This window comes from Dendronephthya gigantea, unplaced genomic scaffold (genome assembly GCF_004324835.1).
Source record: "Dendronephthya gigantea isolate DGI-Jeju-01 unplaced genomic scaffold, DenGig_1.0 000076F, whole genome shotgun sequence".
NCBI classification, from domain to species: Eukaryota; Metazoa; Cnidaria; class Anthozoa; order Malacalcyonacea; family Nephtheidae; genus Dendronephthya; species Dendronephthya gigantea.
In genome coordinates this window covers 852,321-864,118 of record NW_021163086.1, presented here as the reverse complement: position 1 = coordinate 864,118, position 11,798 = coordinate 852,321, and the positions used below count along the sequence as shown (strand labels likewise).

The 11,798-nt window shown below is 40.0% G+C and overlaps 1 protein-coding gene across 1 annotated transcript; it reads right to left on the bottom strand.

Moving 5' to 3' along the window:
* Positions 1 to 3,876: 3,876 nt before the first annotated feature.
* Positions 3,877 to 11,187, bottom strand: LOC114531916 (mucin-19-like). Its single transcript, XM_028553515.1, has 8 exons — positions 11,145 to 11,187; positions 10,331 to 10,885; positions 9,334 to 9,486; positions 6,265 to 8,907; positions 6,006 to 6,115; positions 5,850 to 5,908; positions 5,333 to 5,526; positions 3,877 to 4,243 (listed from the first exon to the last, which is right to left on the bottom strand). Exons 1-8 carry the CDS (start codon positions 11,185 to 11,187, stop codon positions 4,059 to 4,061), a joined length of 3,942 nt encoding a protein of 1,313 aa, XP_028409316.1. The 3' UTR covers positions 3,877 to 4,058.
* Positions 11,188 to 11,798: the final 611 nt, after the last annotated feature.

The following is an 11,798-nucleotide window of genomic DNA, read 5'->3' as shown; positions in this document are numbered from 1 at the left end:
AAATATTATCGGAACGTTTAATTTTCTGATAGCTGATTTCGTTCCTAATTAACAGTTCGTCTTGCTGAATTGCTTTTGTGAGCACTTAGTTTGCCAATGAGCATGTGACAAACCAGTGGTAAAATCAAGATTTGAGAAAAACGGTGTGTTTATATAATCGTGTATGGAAGGTGACAACTTTATATTTTATACAGGCTTCAAAGACCGCAAGGTGGCCAATTTCCAGTTATATTATTGCCCAAGTCACAAAGCGATTCTCTGCAAGCCCAGCGCCCTGGCGGAGTTCCTACTATATATTCAAACAGAGGCCAGGCGAACAAGCAGATCGCGCCGAATGTAAAACTGGCTCCAAATCGAAGAATTCATGTAAGTCCACCATTTTCTCAAATTGATCATAACAGAAATATGGTGGTTAATTGTTTATTTTATACTGGAATGCATCGCTGTCAGTAATCGTTTAATTAAAGAAGCCGGGTTTTTTGTAGATTGACGAGTCATCGATGCAGCAGTTAATACAACCTGGACAGGGTTTCACATTAAGTCACGCGGGATTGTCGGTTACGTCCAACACAATGGCTGGTACACCGTCGGCCCCGAATACATTCTCCTCTCAACCATTCTCAGGTTGGTCTCGATTAATCAAATTCTGGTTTGTTATTTAGCATAGGTAAAATTTGTATCTCATGCATGCACGAGAAAAAAATAGTTTCAGTAAGCTAGATATATTTAGTCTTTGAATGCCCTGGTTTTAAATTGAAATCGGGGGTTTGTACGTTAAAGAGCAAAATTTGTTCAAACCAAACATCTTTTTTATTGTACGGGTTAATAAACAAACATGCAAACATGCATTCATATGCCTTTCCTAACTCAACTTTTTGGACGAAGGTCTGTACTGTATGTCAGAATCTAGTTTTGCGCATGGTATATTTTAGGTAGAAATTGAACAGATTTTTGCGGACGGTAAGATGCATTAGGTAATGGTAATTCTTCTTGCTGTTTCAGGTACGAACAGTGTTCAAACATCTCAACAGCTGAACCTTCAACAGTCGCAACCACTAGCTCATCAGAAATCTTTAAATCAGGAAACGATGCAACAGTCGTTCATAATGTCACAACTCAACGCTTCCCAAGCCACCACGCCTTTGCAACATCCAATGACGTCCACATCACTACGTCTTAATCCAATGGCTGCCGTCCAGAAACAGTTCACTCAGGCTGCTGGAATAACTCTGATGTCAAATCTTCTTCGACAGAATCCAGGTATGTTATCCAAACGGTGGAAGGGGAAAGCGCATCTCATCTCATCTCATTTCATCTTATCTCATCTTATTTCATCTCATCTTATTTCATCTCATCTTATCTTATTTTATTGCTTGGAGTTTGAGGAGCTTTGGAGTTCCGATAAATATTTGTTTACAAAATTGTTCTATTAGAAGATATATATTCCATGGACCTCCTATAATTTTCGGTGGAAATGAATTTGGAGACACTTCTTATCTAAATCCTTCTCTTCCATTCTTTGTCATTCAGAGTAAATTTCAATTGTTTCTATCCTCGGTAAAAAAATTTTACACGAAAACACAACTTTCACTGACTTCCATTTTCAGCCGCTGGTGCGAGTCCTGCCACCTCACAAGTAAATCTTCAGCGCCAGATGTCGGCGCCTGCAAAAATGACTTTACCAGTACAGCATACGAGCGAAATAACGTTACAAGGACAAATTTCACAATCTCAGAACATAAACCAACCCGCACAGAATCAACAGTATTCTAACTTTCAACCACCGTTCCAGTAAACCAGCTTTCTATTATGATAACAATAACTGAGGGTCCTGTTGTATCAAGCCCCTTTAGCTTAAACGGTGAATAAGTCAAAATTAAATAACACTTTTACAACTCTCTTGAATGAGTTAACTTGAATATTATGCACGGAATATGTAGTTGTAAACAGTAGCTTGATATTAAGTTCAAAAACGTTTTGTAAAATATAACGGCAGACTTGCTTTCTATTTTGAATTTATCCACCGTTTAAGCTAAACGGGCTTGATACAACCGGCCCCTGCTGTGCAGGTACTCGTGAAATTCCGCCAAGTGCAAATAGTGCAAAACAGGCTTTTGGGCGCTTTTTCGCCACGAGGAATTTTTCGTTGCTTGTTGTGAAAAATCTACCGAAGCTGCTTCAGTTGACCGTGAAAAAAATCCTTCGAAGCTCGATCAAAAAATTCCATGGGAAAATGTAAAAATCTTCTTAAAGAAAGTGTTGTAAAATATAGTAGCGCGTTCAGGTAAGATATATCCAATGATTTCCTGCCAATGGAAAACTGGAACAGTATGAAATTATAGCCGGCACACTAATTTTGTGCAACAAATTCAGGGGCTAGTTGTTCGGTATATGAGTGAAGCTATCAATTGGATAGTTTTTTTTTCATCCGTTGTAAAAATCCTTTAAAAAGCGATAAAGCTAAATATATCAAATTTATAATATTTTCACTTTAAAATTGTAAAGTTCAATCAGTGGGTCGTGCTAAGGCCCTTAGTTTATCCACATCACTCCAAAAATTATGCTCCGGACCGGACCGAACGGTATGGTTTCTTTTGTGTTGGTGTCTTAAAACAATTAGTTTTGGTTGAGAACACATGGATAAATGAAACTTTTCTGTTCGATACGGTCGGCGTTAGATCATATCGAACTAACGTACATGACGTCATAAATTTTGCAATAACGGAAGTATAATAACAGAAGTCTTAAATGAAGTCTTTCTAGAGCTGGTTCATAAAAATGATAAAATAAATATGGCGATGAATGATGATACATTTATAAATTTATAAATGTACACGAAAGTGTAAATGTCTGTTACCCTCATACCCAGTATAGGAGTGATCATATACTTATGTAATAGTATCTCTGGCTTTACCTTAATTATAGTTAGGGTTAGGTTTATTGAAAATTTTATGACGTCATGTACGTTAGTTCGATATGATCTAACGCCGACCGTTCGATACGGTCCGAAAAATAATTTTCCTGAGTGGAATCCAACAACCTGGGCGGTTGTGCAAATTTTGTATTCAGTCACACAAAATATGTAATATCAGGATGAAATTGTTCGAGTAGAGGTTACAGAAATATTTTTAATATATATGATTATTCATCTTAACGACAGTGTGTATATTTCCTGATAAAATGTACATGTGTCCGAAAACGTTTAGAAATTATTTGTGCATAAACCTTTTCAAATGAAATTGAAAGTCCACTTATACACTTGAGTGCGAATACATCATGGAATAAATCCCAGGATTTCTCATTACAACACATTTGATTCCCTGGGTTTAGTTCCCTTGTAGAAAACGCCTTTATGGGGGGTTCGTTCGATCTGAAAATTCCGCGGAAGTGAAAAAACGTTTTGTACACACTGTACAGCTTGTATAAAAAAAGGAACCACACTTAATATTCATATTGTTATGAAGTAGTGACACAGTATGTATAGTAAAATAGTTTAATTGTGTAAGCTCACAAAGAATTTTCGAATTATAAGTGTTGCCTTTTCGAATTATAAGTGTTGAATTATAAGTGTTGCCTTTTTTGGTACGCCCTGTTTGACTCTGTAACTACAAAAATATCGAATTCAAGTAAATGGTTCAACTCTAAGCACTGAAGAAATATTGGTACGACAACTTCTGGACAAATTGCCACTCATGCCACATGTGTTTGTGCACCCGAATAGAAGGAAGCAGTTAAACATTAAAATAGCAACGATGGTGGATGAGATACCTGATTAATTATTCGCACGTGCTATGACAAAGCTTTAAAGGCCGTTTTCCACTTCAATCGTAGCGAAACGTAGCGTATCTCATTGTTTTAAAGTCATTAGTTCTGGTCGAATATCTCGGAAACAAAGAAATACGTTACGTTACGTTACGATACGGTTGAAGTGGAAAACAGGCCTAAGATGGCGGAATGGCCATTTTCTTACTCCCGTTTAGACTACATTCCGACACTGGGTTAGGGGTTATTTAACACTTGCTGGCAGCTGTGTTTCATGTTCCAGAAGATGGTCGCTGTTATCGTTCAAGCCATGATGTTTTATTCCAGCAGCAATGCCACGGGCAACGTGGGCTGCAGAAGATATAGCATTCACTTGGGCATTTTAGTATATCATCAGGTAAACAACATAACGCCGTGCATGAAGGAAAACAATAATGAGGTTTCTTGCAATGTGAAGTGCACGAGTCTTTATCAATGCGAACTGTAATGAAGAAGTTGGAATTAAATATTGTAGTTGTTGAGTATTTGAGCAAAGGCCAAAGGGCCATTATACTATTGCAGACCGCGCTTCATATTTACTGCAAGCAGAAAAATAAAGTTTGGTTTATTAACTGTGTCAACTCTTAAGCCAATCGCTTAGCAGCAGGAAGAATTATAGGTAGTTAGCGTTTGGTTAAATCGTACAGGAGAGCGTCATATCAGACAAATACATGCACTTCTTTAACGAAGCGTGCGATAAGACGAAACTAGACGATAAGTTATAATTAGCGTTTGATTTGATACATGCATGGTACTAAGCTGCTGGCCTGGTTGACCAAACTGAATCGTTCATTTGGAACCATAGTGTGGATTAAAATGCTTGAAAGAACAGACTAAAATTCTATAAATATTTGGTTCAATTTCATCGATAGGAATTAGGGTCAAGGTCTAAGGTGCTATATTTCGCCAATTTGAATTAATCTTGCTTTCATTATAACAATTTTTATTATAAATTTACAAAATTAGTAAATTTCTTAATAAAAGTTCACCACATTGAACCCACCTATAAATTAAAGTTAAAATCACTGTGCTATAAAGGACCCATCGGAATCACCATTGGCATTGCTTTCACCATTATTATAAATTTAGACTTGCTATATAAATTTGCTTGGGGGAATATTGTATACGGATTACGGCCTTCAACCAAGATCGTAACTGATTGGTCAATTCTAGTTTTCCTTAGCAGCGGGGTAGCAACGGAACCGGCAATGAAAATTGAGTATCACTTATCGTTGTCGTGTTGTTTAAAAAGCCGCTTTTGAGCATCCTTCAAAGTTTTCTGCTTGTTAGCGCACGTTTTTATTGCACCAAGAACAAAGTATTATATTTCCAATGTTTTATGCGGAACAAATTGTGAAACTAAAATGATTTAAATTTATAAATAGTATAAAATTTTCATTGCCGGTTCTGTTGCTACCCCGTTGCTAAGGAACGCTAGAATTGACCAATCAGCTGCGATTTTGGTTGAAGGCCGCATTAACGGCCATTCGATATATAAGAACAAATAATGTTAAAAATTCTGTATCTCTACCTGCGAATAGAGTTCTTTTAACGAAAACACTGCCAAGTATTCCACTCTCTAATTGCCTATTCAGGAGCCGGAGATGGCCTTTCATTACCTCTTTGAAATTTAACTTCAGAATGGCAACAGTGACAAGCTCGCTATAGCTTATTGTAGGACGCCCAGAAATAGCTGACCGGCCAGTGAAATCTTTGTTAATTGCACTGGGGAAAAAACAAATGGAAAAAAAATAATTGGTTGAAAATTAGCGGATTTTCAATTATTTATTTTCGATAGAACGGTAAAGTAATTTTGTTGATTTGGTTTTTTTTGAAATAACTGTACTCCTCTCGATCTATCAACATCAAGTAATTTTCTAATGGGCACTTTGATCAGTTAATTGCACTAATTGGGTCGAGTTTGATACGGTGTCGCACCTTCTCCAAGCAATGTGTTTTTCGTTCCAGTTCGTTTTCGACGCTGATATTTTAACATTTCGCAATATGTTTTTTCTTATGCAGTTCAATGAAGATCAGCATAAACTTACCGAAATTCTGTCACTTGGACACCAAGAAAGAATGAATTGTCGGCGTAAAGATTGCGGATCTGCAAATGCGGTGTATCACGTGAGTAATGCGCAGTAATCTTGACTATCAAATGTAGCATTTGAGCATGAGATTCAATCGACACATCGCATACATACCGCTTGTTCCAAGGCGCTTTTAATTTGGTAAAAAATAATGCTGTTCCTATGTAGCAGGTCAGCTCGGAACGGTTGTTGTAAGAGCACAATGGTAACGTTGAAACGTCTACCTAAGTTAGAATATGTATAGTAGTAAGCAGCGTACAATGTTTTGCCCCTAATGGCTACAGAAAGCCAAATTCAGATAAAACCTTTCAAGGTTGGAGAGGGTATGAGAACCTTTGATTTAATATTTCACATCATCAAGCCATGCACTTACCGATGATATCTGGTGCTGTTTGGTTTTGTGGCAAATGAAAAATCGGAATTGTGAAACTAGGTTGATAATTTATTCTTGAAGCAGGCTTGAACGATGTGTTTACTGAAGTTATTTCTTCAACCACGTCCGGCAGTGTACTAATTATACTACCACCAGAACTACTGGGCCGACCTCCAAAGTTACTAGAACTACCAGGCGGGCCTTCGATGATGCCAGAACTACCAGATGGGCCTTCGATAATGCCAGAACTACCAGGCGGGCCTTCGGTTTTACCAGAACTTCCAGGTGGACCTTTTGTATTACCTGAACTGCCTGGCACGCCTCCAGAATTGCTAGAACTACCTGGTGGGCCTTCGATCATATGAGAACTACTTGGTGGATCCTCACTATTACCAGAACTTCCAGGTGGACCTTCAGATTTATCTGAACTACTAGGCGAACCTCCAGATGTACTAGAACTACCAGGTGGGCCTTCGATGATACCAGAACTAATAGGTGGACCCTCCGTATTACCAGAACTTCCAGGCGGACCTTTAGGTGTACCTGAACTACCAGGCGGAGCTCCAGAATTATTAGAACTACCAGATGGACCTTCTGAATGACCAGAACCACTAGATGGAGCTGCGGAATTACCAGAACTACCAGAAGCAGCTTCAGAAGTACCAGGAGGACCGTTAGTTGAAGTTGTTCTGCCGGGCGGGCCCCCAGATGTTGTTTTGCTATTACCAAATGGGCCTTTGGATAAGGTAGTACCAACAGCTGGGCCTCCAGCGGTGGTAGCACTACCAGGTGGACCACCAGAGGAAGTCATACTACCAGGTGGACCTGCAGAGGAAGTTGTACTTCCAGGTGGGCCACTAGAGGAAGGCGTACTGCCAGTTGAACCGCCAGAAGAGTTAGTACTGGTAGACACGCCTACAGCGAAGGTGGTACTTTCAGGTGGACCACTAGAGGAAGGCGTACTGCCAGTTGAACCGCTAGAAGAGTTGTTAGTACTGGTAGACACGCCTACAGCGAAGGTAGTACTTCCATTTGGGCCACTAGAGGAAGTCGTGCTACCCGTTAAACCTCCAGAAGAATTAGTGCTAGTAGATAGGCCTGCAGCGGAGGTAGCACCACCAGGTGGGCCACTAGAGGAAGTCATACTACCAGGTGGACCTGCGGAGGAAGTTGTACTACCAGGTGGACCTCCAGCGAAGGTAGTACTTCCAGGTGGGCCACTAGAGGAAGGCGTACTGCCAGTTGAACTTCCAGAAGAGTTAGTACTAGTATACACGCCTACAGCGGAGGTAGCCCTACCAGGTGGGCCACTAGAGGAAGTCATACTACCAGGTGGACCTGCGGAGGAAGTTGTACTACCAGGTGGACCTCCAGCGAAGGTAGTACTTCCAGGTGGGTCACTAGAGGAAGGCGTACTGCCAGTTGAACTTCCAGAAGAGTTAGTACTAGTAGACACGCCTACAGCGGAGGTAGCACTACCAGCTGGGCCACTAGAGGAAGTCATACTACCAGGTGGACCTCCGGAGAAATTATTACTACTAGGTCGGCCATTAGAGGAAGTAGTGCTCCCAGGTGGTTCTCCAAAAGAAGTAGTGCTAGTAGCTGGGCCTCCTGCCTTAGCAGTACTTCCAGGTGGACCTTTAGCAGAGGTAGTACTAGCAGGTGGGCCTCCAGAGTAAGTTGTGCTACCAGGTGGACCTGCGGAAGAAGTTGTACTACCAGGTGGACCTCCACCGAAGGTATTAGTACTGCCAGGTGGGCCTCCAGAGTAAGTTGTGCTACCAGGTGGACCTGCGGAAGAAGTTGTACTACCAGGTGGACCTGCGGAAGAAGTTGTACTACCAGGTGGACCTCCAGCGAAGGTATTAGTACTGCCAGGTGGGCCTCCAGAGTAAGTTGTACTACCTGGTGGACCTGCGGAGGAAGTTGTACTAGCAGGTGGACCTCCAACGAAGGTAGTAGTACTTCCAGGTGGGCCTCTAGAGAAAGTCGTTCTACCAGTCAGTGAACCTCCAGACGAATTAGTAGAAGATAGGCCTACAGCGGAGGTAGCACTACCAGGTGGGCCACTAGAGGAGGTCATAATACCAGGTGGACCTCCTGAGAAAGAATTATCACCAGGTGGACCACTAGAGGAAGTAGTTCTAACAGGGATTCCTCCAAATGAGGTAGAACTAGTAGATAGGCTTCCAAACGTAGAAGTACTACCAGGTGGACTTTCAGCCGATGTAGTGCTACCAGGTGGACCTCCAGGTGTGGTAGTATTGCTAGAGGAAATTGCATTTCCAGGTGGACCTTTCGAGGTAGACATATTACCAGGTGGTGCAAGAGATTGATTATTGCCACCAGTTGGATCTCTGGAATTACCCAAATCACTAAGATTATTAGGTGCATTAGCCGACGAATAATTAGAAATAATGCGTGCATTTAATGAATCACTAGAGACTCCACGGGAACTACCAGGCAGAGATGACGAGGTTTTAAATTTTCTAAGTGCTGAACCTGATAAATCTCTTTCCATACTAGCTAAGTCTGGGAAATTAAACTCTAAGTCTGCGGCTGGCACAACAGTATCAGGACCAGACGTTACTCTTTCATCCATGTGGTTGATGGAACAAGCTGTTTCTACGTTTAAACTGTTCTCTGGAAAAGAAAATTAATTTACTAAAGCTTCTACATTATACGCAGCATGCGCATTCTGTAGACATCGGGAGATTACTAACAGTAAAATCTACTGCAACTTACATTACGTCAATGAACAAGCTAATCAGAATCAAGCAACAACATTTATGCATTTGTTACTATAAATTGATTGTGTTACTATGAATGTAAACAAATGTGCTGATTGTTCTAAAACTGAAAATTACCACTTCTACCTCACGGTGGATTTTATTAGCCAGGGGCCAGGGCTCTTTAAGTTTAATACGTAATACAAGAATACGTAATGCTGAAGGTTGGGCTGTATATGAAATCGAAATTATATAAAACAACAATTACCACCTAACACGTCCTGTGTAGTTTCTGGAAGTACGAAATCGATTCTCACAGTTTACATTTGTTAACACTCACCCGAAATAGTCTTTTTTACGTTTGCTTTAAACTTCCCTTGTACATTCCCAATAGGTCGATATTTCGCCACCACGATTACGTTTCCTGACGAAGAGATGGCGCGACCAACACCAAGGGTTGATGACGACGGCCAAAGAAAGCGGGTGAAGTGTTCTAAAAGGTCAGAGTTTAAAATATTTTTTACATTTACGGCAGGCAGCTTACTCTTCTCGTATTACATGGTCCGATTATACGATTGGATTATGCGATTGTGAAGATTCTTCTTAAATTTTACCAGCACTTTTGCATTCGAGATAATTTGTTGGTATGCACTGGGCATCGGTTGTAGGAAGGCCTGATAGTGGGGCATATCAACAATAGACAGAAGCGACAGTAAAATTTTGTACCAAGGGCATTGATTCCTAACATGCTAGAAGAATGTTGCATAATTTTTGCGATGAATAGCAAAGCCATGCAATTGTTAAAGTTATCAATGCGTTTCATCTGAATTCACTTTCTTCTGCTCAGTCGAAGGGTTCAGAAGGAATTAGCTTAAAGAAGGTTGGATAGCGCTATCATGCAATATCCATCGGATAGTGCATGATGTCGTTCGCTTGATATAGCCTGAGTTGTTATCAAACACATTTTTTGCATTGTTCGTTCTTCAGGAGTTATATATGAAATCATTTATGGAGCACACCTTTTTCCCTTGCTCTTTTAATCAATACAATGTCAATGCTAATTCTTGCTTAACGAACAGTACCGTTCGATTAATGCACTTCTCTATCCTTTTCCTACCGGTGCTCCTTGGATATCATAATAGTTAAGTAATTAGGGTTGGGGTTTACGATAATCAACAAAACAACTGATATCCAAAGGTATTTATCCCCATAGATCGAGTACAAATCATCTTTTCCTTTATAGCCTTGTAAGGCTTTCTCGCAAACCTTATCCCTACTCCACGTCAAACGAGCAGCGAACTGAAATTTTAAACTTTTAACTATTATACTTGACAAACCTGCATCGCTAGAAAGATCGTTTTGTGTGTGGTTATATTTGTCGCTTTTCTTGTACCAGAATTCCACTGCGCGAGGACAGGATCTTGAAAGATCAACAATCTTTTCAACATATATATTTTCGTTTTCGTTCACTCTCAGTTTTGAAATACTAGTGCTGTTCATCAACGCCAGCTCATCTGCTCGACGTTGAGCCACCTTTGTCAACTTCGCCGACCATCGTAGGCTTGGTATGCCGTGAAGCCATCGCTTATAATTATGGGCGCATAAACATTCGCGTAAGAATGTGTTCGGCGTGTTTATGTATCCATTTCTCACGTGACGTTGGCTTTTGTGTCCCAGTGTTTCATTTTTATGTTTCTCTCCTCCTCTGGAAGATCCATTTACCAAATTAGCAGTCCTTTTGTGTTTTGCAACTTCGTTCGATTCCTCGAAACCATTCTTCAGCCATGTGCGGGATTTTGATATGTATTTTCGCCATATCACATTATTTCTTTGGGGCAATACTGTTTTGACATTATAACGCGGTATTATAGACAGTCTGGCATGGGCGATAGCTTAGAGATGATATAGACGAATGACATAGAAATATTCATTAACTCGCCATATAGTGAGTTGATAGAATCACGATCTTTCGAATGTAATCATGAATTGTATACGCGATTGGTAAATATGAAGATTCGATATATGATTTTAAACTTGATGAGATCATTTATACCCGCATACTATTTAGATATATAGCGAAGATAATAAGATGAATTCAAAAATCTTTACAGTTCATTCAAAAGTATAGATATTATAAATGTATTCAGTTACCTGTTGTTAGAATTAAGGTGAGATATAACAGGCAATGAAACATTGTCGGGTTTTATAAATGTGGTTAAGCCATCCATAAGACATTTTTCAATTTACTCTGCCATAAAAATTACCTGAAGAGCACAGCCTAATTTTTTTTCGTCACTGTATAGAGTACATGAACAGAGTACAAGGGCAAATCGAGAGGCCCGACAAATCAGTTAGGATTTTCGGGTGGCTTGTTTCACAAAACAGGTTTTTTATTCGACTATGAAAAAGAGTGTTAGTGGCAGTCACTCTTTTAAAAGGATATCAGTTTCTGGTGGATAAAATAAGATGTTTTGGTCTTTTGGAGTTGCATACAAAAGTTTACATGTCGTTTATCAAGGTATAGTTTATCAAATGACGGTGGTAATTCCCATTTCCGGCAATGAAATGTGGAAGGTAAACCTAATGTGTCTGATTTACGCCAGGCATCTACTCAACGAACCGTACGACCACACAGGGCTGTCAGGGCACGAATTATACAACGGAGATTCCCGTACCCGGCCAATTTCAAAACGCTCCTATTGGCGATTAAAACACCAGGCGAAAAGCGTAATTTCATATACAAATAAGAACTAAAGCACAGCAAATGACTTTGAAACAAGACATAACAAAATTAATTGGCTATCC